This window comes from Megalobrama amblycephala, linkage group LG7 (assembly GCF_018812025.1).
Source record: "Megalobrama amblycephala isolate DHTTF-2021 linkage group LG7, ASM1881202v1, whole genome shotgun sequence".
NCBI lineage: Eukaryota > Metazoa > Chordata > Actinopteri > Cypriniformes > Xenocyprididae > Megalobrama > Megalobrama amblycephala.
This window is the reverse complement of record NC_063050.1, coordinates 6,491,956-6,514,006: the sequence shown is the minus strand read 5'-3', so window position 1 is coordinate 6,514,006 and position 22,051 is coordinate 6,491,956. Positions and strand designations below refer to the sequence as shown.

The 22,051-nt window shown below is 37.2% G+C and overlaps 3 protein-coding genes across 4 annotated transcripts in view; all 3 read right to left on the bottom strand.

The window, feature by feature from the left end:
• The window catches only part of LOC125271610, a 99,255-nt gene extending 90,757 nt beyond the window's left edge, over positions 1-8,498 (bottom strand). The window contains exons 1-3 of the mRNA XM_048195719.1: positions 8,141-8,498; positions 7,753-8,067; positions 7,368-7,679 (exon numbers count right to left, since the gene is read on the bottom strand). Coding sequence (XP_048051676.1) covers positions 7,368-7,679; positions 7,753-8,067; positions 8,141-8,429 — 916 coding nt within the window. The 5' untranslated portion in view covers positions 8,430-8,498. The remainder of the gene's footprint in view (positions 1-7,367; positions 7,680-7,752; positions 8,068-8,140) is intronic.
• The window catches only part of LOC125271613 (B-cell receptor CD22-like), a 55,182-nt gene that overhangs the window by 15,784 nt on the left and 17,347 nt on the right, over positions 1-22,051 (bottom strand). The gene's annotated exons all lie outside the window — the stretch shown is intronic.
• On the bottom strand, positions 7,231-21,355 carry LOC125271611 (polymeric immunoglobulin receptor-like). Of its 2 annotated transcripts, XM_048195723.1 has the most exons (7): positions 19,050-21,355; positions 18,266-18,962; positions 17,868-18,182; positions 17,487-17,789; positions 17,096-17,401; positions 16,742-17,019; positions 7,231-7,285 (listed from the first exon to the last, which is right to left on the bottom strand). In XM_048195723.1, exons 2-6 carry the CDS (start codon positions 18,585-18,587, stop codon positions 16,745-16,747), a joined length of 1,521 nt encoding a protein of 506 aa, XP_048051680.1. In that variant the 5' UTR covers positions 18,588-18,962; positions 19,050-21,355; the 3' UTR covers positions 7,231-7,285; positions 16,742-16,744. The 2 variants fall into 2 exon arrangements, with proteins under 2 accessions (XP_048051680.1, XP_048051681.1); XM_048195724.1 differs by lacking the exons at positions 7,231-7,285; positions 18,266-18,962 and having other exon boundaries at positions 15,724-17,019; positions 21,191-21,339.

The window sequence follows — 22,051 nt, the reverse complement described above, 5'->3', positions numbered from 1 at the left end:
AAAGTTAAAAAATAAATAAGTGAATAATACATATAGGTCTTATATTGTAGTAGAAAAACTGAAAGAATAGACAGGGTGGTAGACCATGTGTCGAGGGTAGAGATCCATCCAAAGTATTATAATTTCAATGCAAATGCTAATCAAAATTCCACTACTACATTCAAACAATACTGTCTGTCTGGCCTATTATGCTCTCTACTTATCATACTAAAAGGAAGGCATGCACCCCCCCAGAGCACTTACAGGTTCATATTCAAGACCATTCACACCTGTCTCTGAACAATGCAACAGGTATCCCCCAAAAACATTCAGAGCTCCTAATGCTATAAACTGCTACTAAGGCAACACTCATAAAAAAAATCTCAGGATAATTTATAAGTTAAAAAACAAATAAACTACAAAGATACAGGGAGTTTCAGATACTGCTCTGGATGATGGAGTTTCAAATCCCACATACAGTTTATTCCTGTGTTTAATTATGGTCTAAACTAAACTAAGTACAAATTTAACAGAAAAGCACATTTAGAACTTAGTTACAATGAATCTAACAGTTTAAATTTCAATTTGTGACCATGTGAGAAGTGCAGTGTCCTTATGTAACATGTAGGAGCACAGGCTATTTTGACTACCACTCTAGCCCAACGTTGTAGAATTACAACATGGACTTAACAAGCTCTAAATCAAATTTGATTGTTTTCCAAAATAACTAAATATATCTGTGTTCTAGACATTGTAATATACACACAAAAAAAAAATGTAATGAATTTCACTTACTTGAATCTTGACAAATCCAGTCATGTAAAAAAAGCAGATGAGCTTGACGCGAAGTTTGCAGGTAGAGTAACTTCATGGCCAGATGACCGGACCTATAAACACTTCTTATATCCAATAGCATTGTCAGGACAAACAATAGAACCCATTAACTATGTAAATGTGGGCTTGAAAGAAAAAAAACATTTGCAAGCCTTTTTTGTTTAAATTGTTGAAAGTGATGTTGTAATTGTTAAGCAAGCAAGAGGAGTACAAAACATACGCCAGCATGATACCCAAGGAGGCCCAGAGGGCCTACAACTCATAGACAGGTGGCGCCAGCTAGTGGCCACTAAATCCAACACAAGCCAACAGGCCATGTACTCAGTAAAACACTTTTTACTCTTAAAGCAAGAGGAGTACATACTCCGCCAGTACGCTCTGAAGGCCCAAACCAGGGCCCAAACCAGGCCTGCTATAGCAGATACAGGTGTAGCCAGTGACAGTGATAGCAAAACCAACACAACACTGTGCCAATATGTTAATTGAAGGAGGCCCAAGCGGGGCCTGTGACTCCAAAAGACACGTGGCGCCAGCTAGTGGTTCTACAAGTGACAAAGCTCAAAGGGAACCAGCTCTAAAACTCGACAAACAATTGTTGGTTAACTAGTTTAACTCAACCAACCTTATTGTGTCTGTGGAGTTGAAGGCTCAGGTAATCTGAGCCTCCTTCTAGCATGCTAGCTTGTGGCTTCACAAGTGTTGTTGGTAGATGTTTATGAGTTTTGCTCACTTAATTTAGCACTGCCACAGGTTTATGCCGGTGTCTGTCCGAAGTAGTAGGCCACTGCAGGCCTCCTTCAGACCACGGTGGCATATGTTGTTGTGCCCCCTTTCTGTTAGGGCTAGTGTGTTTAGGTACATTGCCTGTTAGAATGTGTAGACTTAAGCTCAGGTTGAGTTAAGCTAGTTAACCAACAACTGTACAATTGTCAGCACCTGTTCTTTTGAGTAGTAGGCTTGTTTTTATGCCCGTCTCTATGCTCGGGTTTGAGTTGCTTACTGCCTTCTGCAGTCGCTCTTACTCGCTGTCTTCTCTGAAGAATGCATTGTTGAAGCTCTGTGTTCAGACAGGTTGCTGACCAAACACTATGTTGTTGTCGGACCAGGTCGGCCTGCCTGGCGGCATTTGGGGTGACTATGTCCCCCTTCTAGTGACTGGCTGGGGTTCCTTTCCTCTGAAGATTTGGTCCCAGAAGCCTTGGAGCAGCCTTGGTAGGCTTTCTGCGGAAGGCCTCTTTGAGGCTTATAGCTTGGGCTGTTGGCCGTAGGGAATGCTGTCACTGACAGCCTTTGTGTGACCCGAGGGTAAGTTGCTCTGTCGTTTCTTGTGAAACTGCTATTTACGTTTGTCTAGCCTTTTGTTGCATGCACTCCCCTCAAGTATGGCGAGGGAACGAGACCCTGCATTCCTTGACATGCTTCGGGGCTGCCTGCTGAACAGTCCCTTCAGACGATAAGATACTGAATGGTTCTCTAGGCGCTCCTTATATACTTCCGGATCGCGCTATGATGACGTCATAGGCTGTCGCCGGTCAGTAGGATTGGAGAGATTTGATACTTAAATTTCAGACACCGGTTCACGTGTGACGTTCCCCCCAAATGCGGTAATCGCAGTGTCTCGTTCCCTGTTCTCAGGGAACCATGGTTACATACGTAACCTGAGATGTTTTCTAGGAAAATGCTCCCTCAGTTCTGCTGAAATTCGGTTATGTCTGCGCGAATCATTTCACACCGGACTGCTTAGTGAACGAATATCAATACAAATGGACAATATAAAACAGAGACTGTGCTAAAAATGTGTTACTCAAGGAGGACATACAAGTAAAAACTGTTTGTGATCCAGCTTACAGCCTCCAGATTGATACTGGACATGGCAGTAATGAAGGGGAGAACACTTTATTACAGTTCATCAGAGTTGGTTTACGGATATAAAGTTTACCAGTTTATTAAGCACCACCTGAAAGGCATAAGGTCTTTATATATTTGTTTACTGTTAGTTGTAACAAGTGTTTCTGTGTTCTTCGCTTTGTATGTTGGTGATAATACAAGGGAAAGAGAGAGAGTTTATGGATAATATTTTAATGCACACTTGCAGTATTTTATTAAGCTCGTACAGTGATTTTCTAGAGTGAAAACGGATGCTTCATCTTTTGTTTTAACTCCCTCAGGTCGGCGGTCACACCGGCGATACCACCTTGGTTTTTTTCTTACCAGTGTGAAAGAGACTCAAAATACTCCGTCAGTGTTGCACATACAATTAAGAGCTATACACCATTTTAATCTGTGGAATATCTTATTTTATTTGTGTACACTCAGAGTAAAAACATGTTGTGCTTTTTGTAAAATGAAGAAAACTAACACGATGCGTGATCTCTCGTCTCCCTCTGAACGAACTCCAATCTGATAGTTCTGAGAAAATGAACTGTAACTTAGTGAATACTAATCTCAAAAAAATTAGACTTGTGTCTGAAGAAACGTTGAAATGTCAGGTTTTAAATCGTTTAAGTCAAATCGAAAACAAAAATTCTGTGTTTATGTAATCTGTATGAAAAAAGAGCCATGTCAGAAGTCCATGATTCAGCTCATTATCCGCTAATGCGGCCACGCTATTCAGAGGCAAATTCTGAGGTACATGAATACATCGTCTCATTCGTGTATTTATTGTCTTGAAAAGTGTTTATTTGGATGTTATAGCGATCTCTGGCCTCTGTTAGTTCCTGGAGAGTCACATGGTTGTTCTTCTTTAGATTAATTTGTGGACTAAAGGGGCAGAGCGCCCTCCGGCTGCAAGTATGAATTGAAAACACAGAATCCAGCACTCATAGTGATGACAATAAATATTGAATAAATATTACTCCTCTGTATAGAAAATTGACATAAACATATGAGAATCCATCAATATTTCTCAAAATGTGCATGCTTTTAAGCTACAAGCCTATATGAAATGCCATAGAGGTAGCGTAATTGTTCAGGCATCACAGAAATACAATATATTTTAATGTATATAATAGAATACCATTATTTTAAATTGTAATAATATTTCACAGTATTGCTGTTTTTTCTGTATGTTTGATATACACCATGATGAGCTTGAGACATAATCACAGCCTACCTGACTGAAAGAGCTCATTATTTATGCAGCTCATTACAGGTCTTTTATGCGATTCTTTTGTCTTCTCAGGTGTAAATGACCCATTATTCACGATGATTCACGCCTCCACGCATACTGTGTTTATTGACAAAAAGTGTCTTACAAAATTTAAATCTCTCTATTTTTTTACATGAACGAGTAGGCAGCATAATTTTTACATCATTCTGAAGCAAAAATTCTAGTCTACAACCTGCAATACCCAGAAGTCTTGTGAAAACATATATAATATTATTTTTTTGTCCTTATTTCAGTGACTTAAGTTTTTTGTTTTTTTAATAACCACGCATAAACGTTATTCCTTCAAAAACACAAACACGTACATACATGTTCCTCACATATTATTGTAGCCTAGTTTGTGCTGAATACAGTGTAATGACACTTTTTCCATTAATATGTTTATGAACAACTGAAAAAAGCACAAATGTCAGGGCATGTCAAAACTTCTCCAGGGCCCCAAAAATCCTCAGACCCCAGAGGGTTAAGTACAATAAACATCATAAAACTCATCTGTATAGTTTTGGCCATCATTCGGACGGTACAATAGGGTTGTAGTAATATAGTTGATAAAAACAAGAAGACAATATAAGTTATAACCGCAATTTAACTGAACTATACCTGTTCTATCTCCATGCAGCATATATTCGCAGTTTCTGACATAGTGCGTCCTGACTGAATCCTGACAGGGGAGAATCAGCTCTTGAAGCCCCGCCCTCTTAGGCCGAGCACAGCAGCTTATTTGCATTTAAAGGGACCACACTGAAATGGCGTGTTTTTGCTCAACCACTAAAAGTGGCAATTTTAACATGCTATAAAAATTATCTGTGGGGTATTTTAAATTAAAACTTCACATACACACTCTGGGGACATCAGAGACTTATTTTACATATTGTAAAATGGGGCATAAAAGGTCCCCTTTAACATAATTAAGACAATACTCTGACTAAGAAACTACCAGGTAAACAGCGATTTTTGATTACCTTAATCCGGCTAAAGTAAACACAAATCGAATTAAGACATGGAGTATTCCTATTTTAGTCGCATTATCAAAGAACATTATAGACATGTACACACTTTAACCACACTTTTAACGTCATGAGGGAGTTTTCAGTAGTGTGTTTACCTATCACGCAAAGCATGCAATTGTGTGGGGCCCCATGGGTTTTTGCTTGGCAGGGCGCCCTCCCAGAGATTTGCTTAGGGCCCTCAATAACGTAAATGCCCCTGGGAGTTTGCGCCATATTTTGAAGACAGGACACACACACGCGACAGTGGTCAGCCTTAGACTGAGTCTACTTGTGTCTTATAATCACAGAATAAAGTTGAGTGCCAGTGCAAAGCAATGTAAAATATAACAGTGTTACAGAAGTCAATAGGAGCTGAAAGAGTGGAAAGTCTGTGTCCTTCATTAAGATAAGCACCCTGTTTTTATCACACCTGCAGGTGGCTCAAGAGCTTCTTGGTTTGACTCATGGAAGATAAATGGAGCAAAAGAAAACCACAAACTGAAGGGCATCTCATGTTGATCTTTATCACACTGATCACCCCAACAATCAACCCTGTGAACACAAAGACCTTTTACAAGCAAGTCTAGTTAAAACTTCTGGGTTTATAATTCATATTAACAAAAAAAGATATTCATCTGTCTGATGATCTCACACAAAACAACATTAAAAACTTCACATTCAGTAATTCTGTTACATCTCTGTCTAGATTGACAATTATGTTTCTTGTTTCTAGAACACTACTCTTACTTACCATTACGACCATAGAAAGATACGCTTTGTCGAATTTAGCCAGAGAGATAATGAAAATAATGAAGAAAATGTAGGTTTCCTGAGTAAGTCTGTTTAATTGAACTGAACTGAACTGAGACCCTGAACCTTCACCAGTTTTCTGTGGCTTTGAGCTGGATGGAAAAAAAACACCCATCACACCAACATAAGAAAAACACCTCCAGTGCTCGTGAGAAACTTTAAGACAGAAAGTATCATGTAGAAGTCAATACCATGACAATGTTTGAAATTTCAATTATAAAGTAAAAATCAATGTAAATTATCTCTCTGATTCTACAACTTTAAATAACAGCTTTGAGTAATAAACAAGGAGTAAAAGCAAATAATATAAATGTTTGTTTATTTTTTTAAATGAATAAAATATATTACTATTGTAATGTGCTGGTTGTATATCACACAACGAAGAAGATACACAAATAAGTCTTTACTGGATAATCCAACAGAAGAATACAGAATCCAGGCAGGAACAGAACACAACACAAGTAAATGGAGACCCAATACTGAACTAAGGAAGACAAGAACTTATATACACACTGATGATTAACTCAAATGACAGACAGCTGTGATGATTAGTGCAGTGTCCATGGTGACTGATAGTGACGGGAAAACAGAACAAAGGAGCACATGTGACAGAATGAGAACCAAAACAAACAGAACATGACGGTGACCGTGACAATTATACAGTAAAACTTACATCATAAAAAAGACCTTAGTTCCAACAGAGCAAAAATGAACTAAAAACGACATCAGCAAAAGTCTCTTGCATGTACAAAACAAAATCAAGTCAAAGTGAATCAATATTCAGAGACGAGAAAGATAAAACTTTTAAACAGCTGCTGTTAAAGAGACTTTATTAACTATAGTGTCTCTACATTTGGAGTGGAAACTTTACAGTTTATTCTATAAGTGTTACTCAGTTTTATTTCCTGTTTTTAATCACACCTTCAGATAAACTGAGAGTATAAACTCTGTACACACACCAGTAAACCTCTGACACACCTGCTATTTTAAACACGTGAAGAAGAAACATGATCAGCAGAGGAAACTTTAAAGTGTCTCATGATTCAACAGACTGAACGACCCTGATCAATAAAACATCTGTTTAACACTAAACTATGGCTACCTTTCAGTATCAATAAACTGTAAGCATAAAAGTAAATATGAAAAAATAATTATATTATAGTCTATTTATTTCAAACACTTGTGTAAAGTGTGCTGATCTGTGATCTGTTATAAGTGAGTTAGTTGAGTCTCATGCGGTGACTGACCGTGGCGTAATCAGAGTGAATCTGGTCCTTACTGAAGGAGACTGTAGCGTCACTGAGAGACTCTTCACGCTTCTGGAAACTGACAGACGTGTACAGGAGACCATCAGAGGGGATTGTGGGTAATTGTGCCGTAGACCAAACTGAACTTTGTGTGCGAACGTCACCTCGTCTCTTGTGTCTTAATTTACACACAGTCGCAGTGAATCCACCAATCAGCAGCAGAATCACAAACACACAAATAATGATGATCATGGAGGAATCTGAAAATAAAACAAAAATGCAAAGTGATAATTAAAAAGAATAGACTGTATTTCTACAATGAAATCATCTGAATTCACTCACTGATGAGGTTGAGCTGAATTTTGGTGTTCAGGGAGATGAAAGTCAAATGTGTGTCTCTGGTTTCTGCTCCACACCAGTAAACTCCAGCATCTCTCACGCTCACATTACTGATGCTCACTGTAAAAACTCTCTCTTCATTTCTCTCAGATGAACCATTCATTTCTGTCACTGTAGATGTGCTGATGTTTTGACAGATGTGATTATCATCCTCTTTGCAGAAATGAACTTTATGTTCCTCTGGGATCTGACAGCTGATGTTGACTTCTTCACCAAGATGAGCAGATTTAGTCTCTGTCTTTGGATATTTTGCATCTATAAAATAAAACACTTAAAAATCAGATCAGATAATTCAAACATGCAAGATACAGTATTTCATGTTCCTCACCGTCTGTGACGTTCAGCTGAAGTTCAGTGAAGCTCTCAGTATAGTGAGACACATTCACTCCACACCTGTATGTTCCTGCATCTGCAGCTTTCAGCTCTCTAAAAAACACCATCAAGACTCCTGCTCTGGTGTCGTCATATAAAGAAACATCTCCATTCTCCATCCATTTATCCTGAACTCCTGGATTCTTCCTCTCTGAACATCCATCTGATTCTTTACAGATGTATTTTGGCTTGGTTTTGTATTGAGGATGTTCACACTTGATCATCATACGACCTCCTGAGTATCCGCTCACTCTAGACACGCCCACTTTAGCTGTCAATCACAAATATCACATCTAATCAATTCTGCCAAAAAGTTATAGAAACTGAGAGATTGTTCTACTTACTAATAACATGTAGATGAACAGTATTAATAATGGAGTAACTGTACGAGTATCTGTAGACTGAATCTCCACATAAATAAACTCCTCCATCATCTGGTCTCACAGCAGTAATTCTCACACTGAAGAGATTTTTCTGTTTGTCATCAGAAATATTGAATCTTTCTTCCTTCTTCCATGTGCTGTAAATCGTCTCAATAGAGTCTTCTCCTTCTTTGAATATGATTTTGTAATCATTATTATGATTATGTGAATATTCACAGCTGAATGTTGCAGTTTCTCCAATATTCACCATCACTCTCTTTGACACTTTACAACATGAATCTGTCTTTCACAAAATAAAGAAATTCACTTTTCGTATGTAAAGGGTTTAAAATTACCAGTTGTTTTACTATGCAAAGACTTTGATCCTAAAATGACTGACCTTCTTTCACATTTAAAGTCATATTGATGGACCATTCGCCTTCAGCCTCAATCCAGTAAGCTCCAGCATCTTGTGTGTTCAGTTCTCTGATGTAAATCATGAGGTTTCCATAATCATTGCAAAATAAAGTGAATCTTCCTTCATTAATCCACTGATCATGTTTCATTTTAATTATTCTTGTTTTACTCTGTTGTTTTTTTGTGTATTTAGAATCGTCTTTATTCCAAGTTTTCCATGACCCAACAAGAAGACTTCCTCCAGAATATCCAGTGACACTAAAGCATCTCACTGCACCTGTCAATCAGATTGATACTGTGATCAGAAACCTCATGAACAGAAAACAGCATCATTACTGCAGTGATGAAAGAGAAAAGCTCTGACCTGAGATCAGGTAGAAAGTGAAGAAGATGAGGAGGATCTTCATTGTGAGTTGAGTTCAGTCTTCTTTATGCTGAATGTTCTCTGTGTGAATCTCTCTGTCTCTACATCTGTCTGCTTTAGTTACTTCCTCTTTCTTCAGCTCTTTATCAGTAATGAGCAGCTTTACTGGCCCCTCCCACCATCAGCACTGACTGAATATTACATTAATCACACTGAAAGAGCGCCACCTAGTGGAGGATACAGTGTCTGATACTGAGAGATCACACAGGGTTCATCTTCTCTATATAAGGACTAATGACACTGAAGATAATTGATCAGCGTTATTTAAATCTTCCACTAGAGGGCGACAGTATAATTCACATGTGATGTGTCTATAGGGGGCCTCAGTAAACTTATAAAGGCAGCAACACAATTAACATAATATAAAATTAAAGTTTAAAACTATGACTATGACTTTGGGAAATTAAAAAATGCAGATGGTACTTTTGTTATGGCATTTATACTCTGAGTTTTTTGACATCTCGAACAGCTGTAAGAAACTCTATTCAGGAGGAAACAGACATGACCCGACTTCAGCACCACAGACAGCAGCTGTCAATCAAACTTCAGAATCACTGATGACAGTTTAACAACACAAACTGAGACCTGACTTCATCTGCTTCCTTTCCTTCATCTTTAACTTTGGTTTTAAAAACATCTACATGAAAAAATAGCCCAAGTAATTATCAAATCTGATGTCAAAGTTTATTCCTCCAGATTGACTCTTTCATTTCAAACTCACAGGAAGCATGTAAATCATTGTCATTTATAATTTATCAAAACAGAAGAATAAGAAACATGCACTTACTCTATCAACTGCCATACCATAAACTACTAAGATAATTTCTCTAAAACAAATAAATTTAAAAGGCATTAAACACATATTTGCCACTAGATGGAGCCAGAGATTTCAATATGAAATTTGTGTGTTTACACTCCCAGGTGAAAAAAAGTAAATTTCTATAATATACTTAAAGTGCTCTATTTTCATGCACTAATTTTGTATTTAATATACTAAAAATCCTTCTTTAGTACTTCTTAAGATCATCTTAAGAGCATCTAAGTGTACTTAACTGTGCTATTTTGAGACAGCATGAAATATGAACTAAAATGTGCTTTTAATATACTATCTCTGTATTTAAAAAATATATTTAGATATCACTTATAGTACATTTGAACCCATAGTGTATACAAAATTAGTGCACAAAAATAGAGCACTTTAGGTACATTATAGAAGTGTACTTTTTTTTCACCTGAGCTCTCTGACAAGTTGATGCTCTCAAGGATATTTTTTTATGAATAATGTTCAATGCCTTTTTTGTTTGTACTTAAATGTTACTACCCCTAAAGGAATTTCACAAAATTTCCCTTTATTTTCTTTCAGAAAATGCATATTGTTTGATATAGGCCTATTGCTAGACACGACGACAACGCAGCCCTGAAGTGTCAACTAAACTATCCCCTGCAACCTCCTTCCCTTTCCTTTCCCTATGTATACATAAAACGTTATCAAAATTATTCCAGTTCACATGGATCCACGGAAAATACTAATAATTCTGTATTATTATGCAGGCCAGACAAGTAATTTTGTGATGTCACTAAAAAGACTAAGCATCTGCACACATTCAAACGCACATACCTATAGGCTAAACAAGTAAATGAACTGCAAGAACACATTAAAAGTCTTCTGTTTTCAGTTAAAAATGTGTCTTTTAAGCGGCCCCTAAGTTAATAATTAACAATTTATACAACAGAAGTGATTCAATCAAAAACCTATAGGTTGTATACAAGAACCTACATGCTTCAAGACTACAATCTATGATTCCGAAGTATCAGCTCTTAGTCTTTATTGTCTTCTGCTCTCAATGGATGTTGATCTTCTGTCTCTCTCTGTTCAGTCTCATGTGTCTCACTGTGGGTTTCCTGAGTAAGTCTGTTTAATTAAACTGAACTGAGACCCTGAACCTTCACCAGCTTTCTGTGGCTTTGAGCTGGATGGAATAAACAGCCTGTTCATCACACCAACATAAACAACACCTCCAGCACTCGTGAGAAACTTTTAGACAAAAACAATCTCAGATTAAAAATAATTTTCAAGTCTTTGAATATCACAATACAAATGATTTTAAATTACTATTGATCAGATGTTAAATTACCTGATTGTTAGTTGTTTATATGTAAATATTTCAGTCCTGAAGATGCAAATTAAAATTCATAAATTAAATCATTCAGATTTCAGACTCAGACCTTCTCCTTTGCAGAGTATAAACATTTCTCACTGTCTTTCATGATAATCAGATCATTACATTATATTTCTGGATGTTTCTCATTGATTTCATCAGTATGAAAACCAGATTCAGTCATACAATATAAGTAAATGCTGCTTTAATCAATTTATGTCATTGCAATGTTTGATATTTCAGATATAGTGTAAAAATAATCTCATGAAATGATATATAAAAAAATATTTTTTTAGTGAATTAACATTTGATTCTACAATAAAAGTATAAGCAGCTGTTACATCAGAAAAATAAACTAAAAACCAACAGAACAAGAATGAACTAAAAACAACATCAGCAAAAGTATTAATCAGCCAGGTAATGCATAAGGCATTTCTGAGAAATTTTCACTGTGTTAAAATAATGAATTTATTAAAAATTATCTTTCTCATGATCCCTCTGTAACTATTGTACAAATATAAAGCAGGTCAAAAGTAGAATCAATATTCAAAGAGACAAGAAAGAGGAAACTAGTTTTAACAGCTTAACAGAACAGATTCTCAAGTTTCATGCGTCTGATCAAAAAGGTTGGTTGAATTTGTGTCTGTTTAAGTGCTGCTGTTAAAGAGGTTTTTGTGTCTACAGCTGCATTTAAATTTACATGTCTTTGCATCTGGAATGGAAACTTTATAGTGCATTTTGTGTCACTTAAGGTCTGCATTTCCTGTTTTTATCACACCCTCAATTCAACTGAGATGACAAACACTTTACACATAGAGACCAGTAAACCTCTGACACAACTGCTATTTTAAACATGTGAAAGAAGAAACATGATCAGCAGTGGAAACTGTAAAGTGTCTCATGATTCAACAGACTGATCGACTCTGATCAATAAAACATCTGTTTAACACTAAATTATGGATTAAAAGTATTTTTTTTAATCACTGTACTATGGGTGTAAACAAATGTGTTTTTATTTTAAATCTAATTTTTTCAAATACTGGTGTAATGTGTGATGATCCCTGTTATAAGTGAGTTAGTTGAGTCTCATGCGGTGACTGACCGTGGCGTAATCAGAGTGAATCTGGTCCTTACTGAAGGAGACTGTAGCGTCACTGAGAGACTCTTCATGCTTCTGGAAACTGACAGGAGACCATCAGGAGACCATCAGAGGGGATTGTGGGTAATTCATAAGAACTGTTTATTTGAGCTGATCCAGGATCTGTGAGAAAATCATGTCTGCTGTCTGCACATGATGACTGAACATGGAGAAAATAGAGAGAAAATGTACATTAAAAGGAGAAAACAAACACACATATATATATACATATATATGAAGAGTTTGGTTCCAAAACGCTATAATTCCATTTTTAATAATTAGAGTAAAAAGGTGTTTTCTTTACCAAGTGGCTGTTTCAAACTTTCACATAGCATCTTTTGGTTATAAAAACACTAAAAATTCAAATCTAGATTTTGATTTTCGAAGTTTTATTATAAAAACTGATTATTTTTTCCCAAAATGCAATAAATCCATGACACTTTTTTTTCAAAATGCAATTAATCCATCAATATAAAAGTTATTTTTCATATTAAAAATACACAACAAAGTTGATTCACATATATGATAGCCTCTGAACTTTGTCTATACTAATCTTATATACAGGCATTTTACTAAAAATACATTCAGCCATCGCTCCCAAAATGAATTCAACGAGTCATCTTGCTAATGCTATAAATTATGTCTGTTTGTCATTACCGATTAAAGAGCATCTGGTGCCACAGCATGGTTAAATAAACACATTTACTGAGTACATTGGTATTAAAAACGGCTTTTAAAAACTGTCCGTGATTCAGTTTTGGGGACTGTGACAGAAGTTTGATGCTGTTGTGGAACAAGCAACAGTTTTGGTTTGGAACCCAACTCTTCTTATTTATTTATTTATTTATTTATTTACACAAACAGAATGCAACTCACCATTGTATTTTTCTCTCTCTTTCTCTTGTCTGATGTTGAGGTTCTTCCTAATTACCCAAAACAAAATGTATGGATCAGTAAGAGAAAGACAAACTAGATCAAACTGGAGACGAACAGCAGAATCTGAAACAGAAACTCACTGAGTCAGTGAGATTTTACTGCTGCTGACAGAAGATTCAAGCAGCTCAGAAACACTCAAATAACTAATTTTTAATTTGTTTCAACAGATAATAAATGATCAAACCTCGTCTCTTGTGTCTTAATTTACACACAGTCAGAGTGAATCCACCAATCAGCAGCAGAATTACACACACACAAATAATGACAATCATGGAGGAATCTGAAAATAAAACACAAAAACACATTAAATATAAACGAAGAGATACACATGAATTAAATATCTACATAAGTATTTATGAAGTTCACTTTCAGCCCTTTTCTATCCAACACAAATGTCTTTTTTAACATGTATGGGTTATAAATACATTGTGAGTAAATTGTGAAAAAAATAAAACATTTGATATAAATTAAATATTTATAGAGCTCTGTCAGTCACTTCGACGTTGTGTCGAGACTGACACTTGCCCCGAGCGCTCGTGATTGGACGATTGGTTCCTGGGGTCGGAGTGCGATGAACAGCCGTGCTCTTCCCCAGTTCCTTTTTTGCACGAGGAGATCACAAAGTCATGGAAGACACCTTTTTTCTGACCGAACACACTTTGATAGTTCCTCCATCCTCACTACTCTCAATGGTGGTTCTGATCCAGAGACAATGCAGGAGCTGCTCTCGGTGAGCAACAAAACCCTAAGGGCCAAGAAGCTCACACCACGGGCTCTGGGTCTGGCTGATGTCCAGGACCACCACCTGTGGCTTAAACCTATGGAGATGCAGGATGCCGAGAAAGTGCGCATTCTTGATGCCCCCTCTCCCAAGGTGGCCTACTCGACAACACTTTTGAGGACTTCAGACAGCAGTTCTCGGCAGTAAAGAAGCAGACCATCAAACACATCTTGCCTCAGAACGGCTCCAACTCTAGACCCATCCAACTCTAGATCTGCAAGTAGTGAATCGGGCCCTGTATCGAGCTGATCCTGTCTTCTTGCATCTTCATGAAAGTCGCAGAAGATGCCCTTGGCCCGACAAGGGAAGTGGATATTCACATCCTCAACTCCTTCGAAGACTGGCTAATCCTAGCCCACTCTCGAGAGTTGCTGTGAGTACACAGGGACTTGGTCCTCAAGCATCTAGCCCAACTAGGACTTCGGGTCAACTGGGAAAAGGGCAAGCTCTCCCCCGTGATGACAGCATGCTTTCACAAGAAAAACCTGTTCAAGCGTGAGACAGTGGCACCACTGTAATATTTTCAGAGGCTCCTGGGGCATATGGCATCCTTGGCCATGCACATATACCTGGACCATATACAGAGTTTTAGGAGACTTGGGCAGCTCTTTGTATGCTTCGGAGGTCAGCAGAAGGGAAATGCTGTCACCAAACACAGAATGGCCCACTGGATTGTGGATGCCTTTCTTCTGGTATACCAAGCCCAAGGCATACCATGAACCCTGGGAGTGAGAGCTCACTCTTCAAGGGGCATCACAGCTTCTTCGACTTTAGCAAATGGTGCCTCGTTGGAAGACATCCATAGAGATGTGGACTGGGCTACACCCAACACCTTCACAAGATCAGGCTCAGTACCAGTGGTAAGCCCCTTTTCAGGTGAGCCCTTGTACTTTGGTTAAGTGCTCCATATGTGCTGATTTATTAATGGTGATCCCATATAAAATAATTTTTCCACTATTCGGTTTCCCTGTCATTAAACCCTGTGTCTTCCCCTGGACGGCTCCATCATCGGTCGCTGTGGCTGGTAGTCTCTCAACAAACAAACAAAACAGAAAAGATCATCTACTGCTGAAGTGAATGCTGAATGACCATTTCTACAGTCATTGCAAAAAGTAATATAACACAAATAATAACACAATCAATATATTGAATGTCAAGTCAGCTGACAGAATATATATATATATATATATATATATAAGCGGAAATAATTAAGATCACATTCCTACCTAACACTGCTCATGAAAATGGTAGTTACGGTACTCAACAAGGGTCAAAATAAATTGTTGTGGAAAATAACAATATACTGCAATCACAGACATCATATCTGAAAAACAGACATTTTTCATATGTGAACAATGAATTTGCATAAGTGCAGAGAAAACTAGTCCTGTTTAAAGAGTTCATATGACAGTTCTAAAAAGAACATTATTTTGTGTATTTGGTTAAATGCAATGTGTTTATGCAGTTTTAGGTTAAAAAAAGTCATTATTTTACACATACCGTACTTTTTTTTTGTGATTGGCTCGAATACCTTAATGCCTTGTACTATCCCAGGTTCTGGAAACAGTAAAAGTTACACCTTCTTTCTTTGCGTATACATTTGGGTGGTGTTATTAAACTCTATTAAACCCCCACAAACTGATGTAGATTTGGACGTTTTAGGAAGGTGTGGCTGAGCCTTAACTTCTACAAAGAGTATATCTTTGGATTTGAGACTTTGAGCTTTGTAACTCTGTAGATCTTGTGCATGCACAAACAGCTACATAACACACAAAAGAAAAAAGAAAACAAGAAATTGCATCATATGACCCCTTTAAATAGGCCTGTATAAAACATCAGCTTTAGGCTACTGGTGTGTAGTAGTAGGTTTATCATTTTACCCAGTGAGAAAAGGTTCTGTCATGTTGGAGTATTTTGGCATGGTAATGGATGTGATAATGCTGATATGTTTGGACTTGGCAGAATAGATCTGCTCCGCTGCTGCTGCAGAGCAAGTACAGGACTTTCTACTGCCTATACATACACAACACGCAAATGAGACATGCTGCTGCTGTTCAGTATAGCATACATGAATTATTTATTTATTTATGATTTAATGCCATATCAGCAGCAATGGCTATATTCATGGCATTCAGCAGTATCAGCATACATGAATTACACATAGCAGATCAATACAGGTGGAGCTAGGGAAGGTGGAGGGTTTATGAAACAAATGGCAACTTCTACAACAAATACTGACCAAGTATTTGAAGGATGAGCAGCGAGTACACTGACTACTGATACAGCAGGAACCAATCAACTGTGCCATATACAGAATTATGTGATTGCAAGCAGATTGAGTTAAGGACCTATCAGCCTGCACCAACTAGAGTTTCATGACAGAACTAAGTATTAAGACAACCGATATCTTGCTGGTTAGAAAGTGGTCAGAGGTTAATTCAATAACCACATGTGCATGTTCCACAGACTAGTTAATATAAACTTAATAGTTTCCTAAACACAATTTCATGTTTTTTTTTATCTCATCACATTGATGTGCTGCAGCTGAAAAGTGGTCTGCTAGCATTCATATTTCATACATCAGAATACCAAATGCTGTGGTGACAATGTGTTTTCTTAGTGGCTCTCATTGCCACATCAGTAGGTCTGACACCAAGTGATTGTTCAAGTGTTGATATGTGAATATTTAAATCTTCCCCAAAGACAATGCAGAAATAAAATATCTTACTCTTTATAACAGTTGGAGGTTGGCTTTAGTGATGATGTGAGCTCCACACCAGTATATCCCAGAATCCTCTTCTCTCAGATCAGTGATGTTCACAGTAAAGACTCCAGTAGAAGCTTCATCACTGAAAGAGAATCGATCATCTCTGATCGTCTCCAATGAAACTCCATCCTTCACACACATGGAGGGTTCATGTGCTTTGCAGAAGAGTTTCTGATGTTCATCATGATGTTTGCACTGGATTGACATGTCGTCTCCTTCATACTTAGTCAAGTTCAGCTCTGGAAATGATGAGAAATAGAAGAACATCAATTCACAGCCATAGTTTGACATATTCAGATGATAAACCTTCCTCACCCTCGTTCATGATGACGATCAGATGAGTGTAAAGATAATTCACGTCTCTCTCTAATGTCACTGCACACCAGTATTTTCCAGCATCCTCTGCTGTCAGTCCAGTGATGGTCCCAGTGAAGACACGTGCAGTGACGTCATCATTCAGAGTCAATCTGTCAGTCTTGGTCTCTTTCTCTTCATTGAGAGTATTTCTATCTCTAGTGGAGCACTTCCCCTTACAGAGAGACTTTGACTTTGATTTATAGATTGAATCATAAGAGAAGATGATCTCAGCAGATTCTCCTTCACGTCTCACTACTGGAGCCACTGCAAACACACAAACACAGACATTTAACACACATGATTCTGAATAGACTGTATTTCTACAATGAAATCATCTGAATTCACTCACAGATGAGGTTGAGCTGAATTTTGGTGTTCAGGGAGATGAAAGTCAAATGTGTGTCTCTGGTTTCTGCTCCACACCAGTAAACTCCAGCATCTCTCACGCTCACATTACTGATGCTCACTGTAAAAACTCTCTCTTCATTTCTCTCAGATGAACCATTCATTTCTGTCACTGTAGATGTGCTGATATTTTGACAGATGTGATTATCATCCTCTTTGCAGAAATGAACTTTATGTTCCTCTGGGATCTGACAGCTGATGTTGACTTCTTCACCAAGATGAGCAGATTCAGTCACAAACATTGCATCTGTAAACCATGAGAAATTACATTAAAATCAGATCAGATAATTCAAACATGCAAGATAAAGTATTTCATGTTCCTCACCGTCTGTGACGTTCAGCTGAAGTTCAGTGAAGCTCTCAGTATAGTGAGACACATTCACTCCACACCTGTATGTTCCTGCATCTGCAGCTTTCAGCTCTCTAAAAAACACCATCAAGACTCCTGCTCTGGTGTCGTCATATAAAGAAACATCTCCATTCTCCATCCATTCATCCTGAACTCCTGGATTCTTCCTCTCTGAACATCCATCTGATTCTTTACAGATGTATTTTGGCTTGGTTTTGTATTGAGGATGTTCACACTTAATCATCATACGACCTCCTGAGTATCCGCTCACTCTAGACACGCCCACTTTAGCTGTCAATCACAAATATCACATCTAATTTTTTTGGAGAACTTGTAGAAACTTTTTTACCAGATTTCCATGAGAGTTTACTCACAACCAATATGTAGATGAACAGTATTAATAATGAAGTAATTGTACGATTGTTCTCTGATCGAAACTCCACATAAATAAACTCCTCCATCATCTGGTCTCACAGCAGAAATTCTCACAGTCATGAGATTGTGTCTGTTATTAGAAACACTGAATCTTTCTTCCTTCTTCCATGTGCTGTAAATCATCTCAATAGAGTCTTTTCCTTCTTTGAATATGATCTTGGGATCGTTAATATGATTCTGTGAATATTCACAGCTGAATGTTGCAGTTTCTCCAATATTCACCATCACTCTCTTTGACACTTTACAACATGAATCTGTCATTCAGATAATAAAGATATTGCCATAAAAGCTTTGAAATGATCACCAACTCCATTACACAAAAACTCTGATCCTAAAATGACTGACCTACTTTCACATTCAATCTCATATCAATGAACCACTGGCCAACAACCACAATCCGGTAAGTTCCAGCATCTTGTGTGTTCAGTTCTCTAATGTAGATCATGAGGTCTCTATATTCATTGCAAAATAAAGTAAATCTTCCTTCAATCCACTGATTATGTTTTCTATCATTTATTATTGTTGTACTCTGTAGCTTTTGCATGTATTTAGCTTTATCTTTATGCCAAGGCTTCCATGAACTAACAAGAAGACTTCCTCCAGAATATCCAGTGACACTAAAGCATCTCACTGCACCTGTCAATCAGATTGATACTGTGATCAGAAACCTCATGAACAGAAAACAGCATCATTACTGCAGTGATGAAAGAGAAAAGCTCTGACCTGAGATCAGGTAGAAAGTGAAGAAGATGAGGAGGATCTTCATTGTGAGTTGAGTTCAGTCTTCTTTATGCTGAATGTTCTCTGTGTGAATCTCTCTGTCTCTACATCTGTCTGCTTTAGTTACTTCCTCTTTCTTCAGCTCTTTATCAGTAATGAGCAGCTTTACTGGCCCCTCCCACCATCAGCACTGACTGAATATTACATTAATCACACTGAAAGAGCGCCACCTAGTGGAGGTTACAGTATCTGATACTGAGAGATCATACAGGTTTCATCCTCTCTATATAAGTACTAATGGCAATTTAGTACGTGATCGTAGAGCCCATACAGGGCACTCTTGGAAATGCCAAAAATGCATACGATACTTTGGGTTTTTGACATTTTTATAAGTTGCAAGAAACATTAACAACTTTTTAGAAGGAAGCCGCAGATCTGGCATTTGACTGGATTTGTTTGAATACTTTATACATAAAAAAAAAAAACAATAATGATATCATAGTTTGATGTGGATTAAGAACCATTAACAGCAGCTATCAGACAAACTTCATATGACAATTGAACAAAGCAAACACAAGAAGTAACTAGAATGTTTATCTGCTTTCTTCCCTTCGCTTTGACTGTTGTCATGAAAACATCAAATATTTGGCCAAAATTTCCTCCCTCCAGACTGAATATTTATTTTTGATCATAGAGGAGGCGAGTAAATCTATAACATTCACAATTCATTATAACAGAAAACAAGAAAATTAATGCATGTTCTGTGTCAACTGCCTTACAATATAAATACATAAAACTAATTTTAATGAAACCAAGAAATGTAATGTTTAGTCATAGAAATGTAACATTCACTTATATTTGCCACTAGATGGAGCCAGAACTTTAAAGCAGCTTTACAGTGGTAACAGGAATATTATGATGGCGATGTCATCGCCCAGCTCTGTTAAGTTCTCATATAATAGTGTTAATGCAGTCAGATCAATAATATAGTTGAATAGGTGTCCCCAACTAAGCCAGAGGCGACAGTGGCAAGGAACCCAAACTCCATCAGGTGACAGAATGGAGGAAAAAACCTTGGGAGAAACCAGACTCAGTTGGGGGGCCAGTTCTTCTCTGGCCAACAACTGTGAACTGTGTGCAACTGTGAAAAAAAAAGGGCTGGCCACACACTTTTAAGGCTGGGTTGCCTCTGACATGATACCCGAGATAGCCAATAATAAGAGCGAGCAAGCATCACCTATAGCTGAAACTTGGCAGCCACAAACATGCCACGAAAGTGGAGTATTGAGAAAGAAGATATTCTTATTTTCTATTTTGTTTTTCACTATAAAACAGAAAGTCCAATGGAGTCAAATGTCCTCTATTTGTTTTTTCTTCTCAAGTCACATTTGATCTCGAGAGTCTTGTGAGATCTCGTCTCGCATTGAAATCATTCCTGCAATCAACAGGTGTGTGGTCTCACAGTCCGGCTAAATCTTCCAGTGTGTGCGTCATCAGTTGAAACATCAGTTGAAACTGTTATGTCTGTCACATAAGATTTGAAAATCGTCAAGTGTGTCCCAGGCCTAACACTAGAGAGATTCTCTCACAGCATCTTTTCACAGAGTATAGAAACATTAAATGCATTTATTGTCTTTATTACTTATTATATTATCTCTAAACGAATTTCATAAAATAATAATGTTCATTATGTGTTGAATATATTTTGAAAGGCTGCCGTTAAGCTACATTTGGGATCAATTAATTATACTTTTACCCAAATTTCCCATTAACAACTGGCAACCACTGCACTGCATTGAGAGGGAGAGTTTTACATGTGCATGTAATATTCACATTTCCTTCTGAAAATGTACAAACCTGATTTGATATATTTGAAGTGACTTGATAACTTAGCACGTTTTAGAGGTTGGTGTTTAATATAATAATGCTGTATAATTAAGCATCTTTATAATTTATCTCAGTCAGATGTTGAGTTTGTGAAGATATTGTTAGGGATTCACGAGCCTCAGAGCGACCATTAGCTAATCCACTGCTATCCAAGCTCAAACATCGTCCATACAGTTCGTGGTGTGTAACTGCAAGTCTTCTGAAGACATACAACATTTCTGTGAGAGGAAATGATCCAAAATGAATCGAATACTCACAGAAAAATCTTCTTCATGATCTGCCTGTTCATATGGCGATTCGCCCGCGAACTGTTTACATTCAAACGGACGAGCAGCGCTTAGCGCCATATAAGGACAAAAAAGGGAGGAGTCGAAACTGCGCCTAAACCTCATTAGCTCTCGCCTGTAAGTGTCTTCGTGTCAGATGTGAGATACACATTTTATTTATGTATTTGTTTTATGATTGTTTAATGAAGTCTATTTAATGTACTTCCCTGACTGTAATTGTAATTCGTTAAAACAATAATAATAATAAAAAAAAGAGTCAGAATTATCACTTTATCCATGCGTACGCTACTAGGGAAGTTTTCTTGATTTCAGAATAGAGGTGAATGCCAACCTAAAATAACTGAGAGAGAAGTTTGAGAAGTTTAGCATCTTACAAGTATAAATTTTATTATGAAACTTTATTTACAACTTCAGTTGGTAGGACTTATTAGCATAAACAGTTTTTGCTTGTGCTTCCACTTAAATATTACAGAGCTGGAAGAAAAATAACACAAATAAGAGATATTACAAAAATTCACTGCCTTTGTGTCTATTTACTCAGTACTAAAAAAAAAAAAAAAAAAAGTCCTATTCTTATCACAGCTGCAGGAGTCTGAAGGGATTTTTGGTTTGACCAAAATAATTAAATAAAATTACAAGCTGAAGAGCATTTTTATTGATCTTTATCACTGACCACAGTATCAAAAAAAAAAAAAAAAAAACCCTGCAAACACAAAGACCTGAGATATTTACCAGTAAGTCACTTTATCTTTGTAAAAATACAGTAAACCTGAAGATGCTGCTTAAAGGATTAGTTCAATTTCAAATTAAAATTTCCTGATAATTTACTCA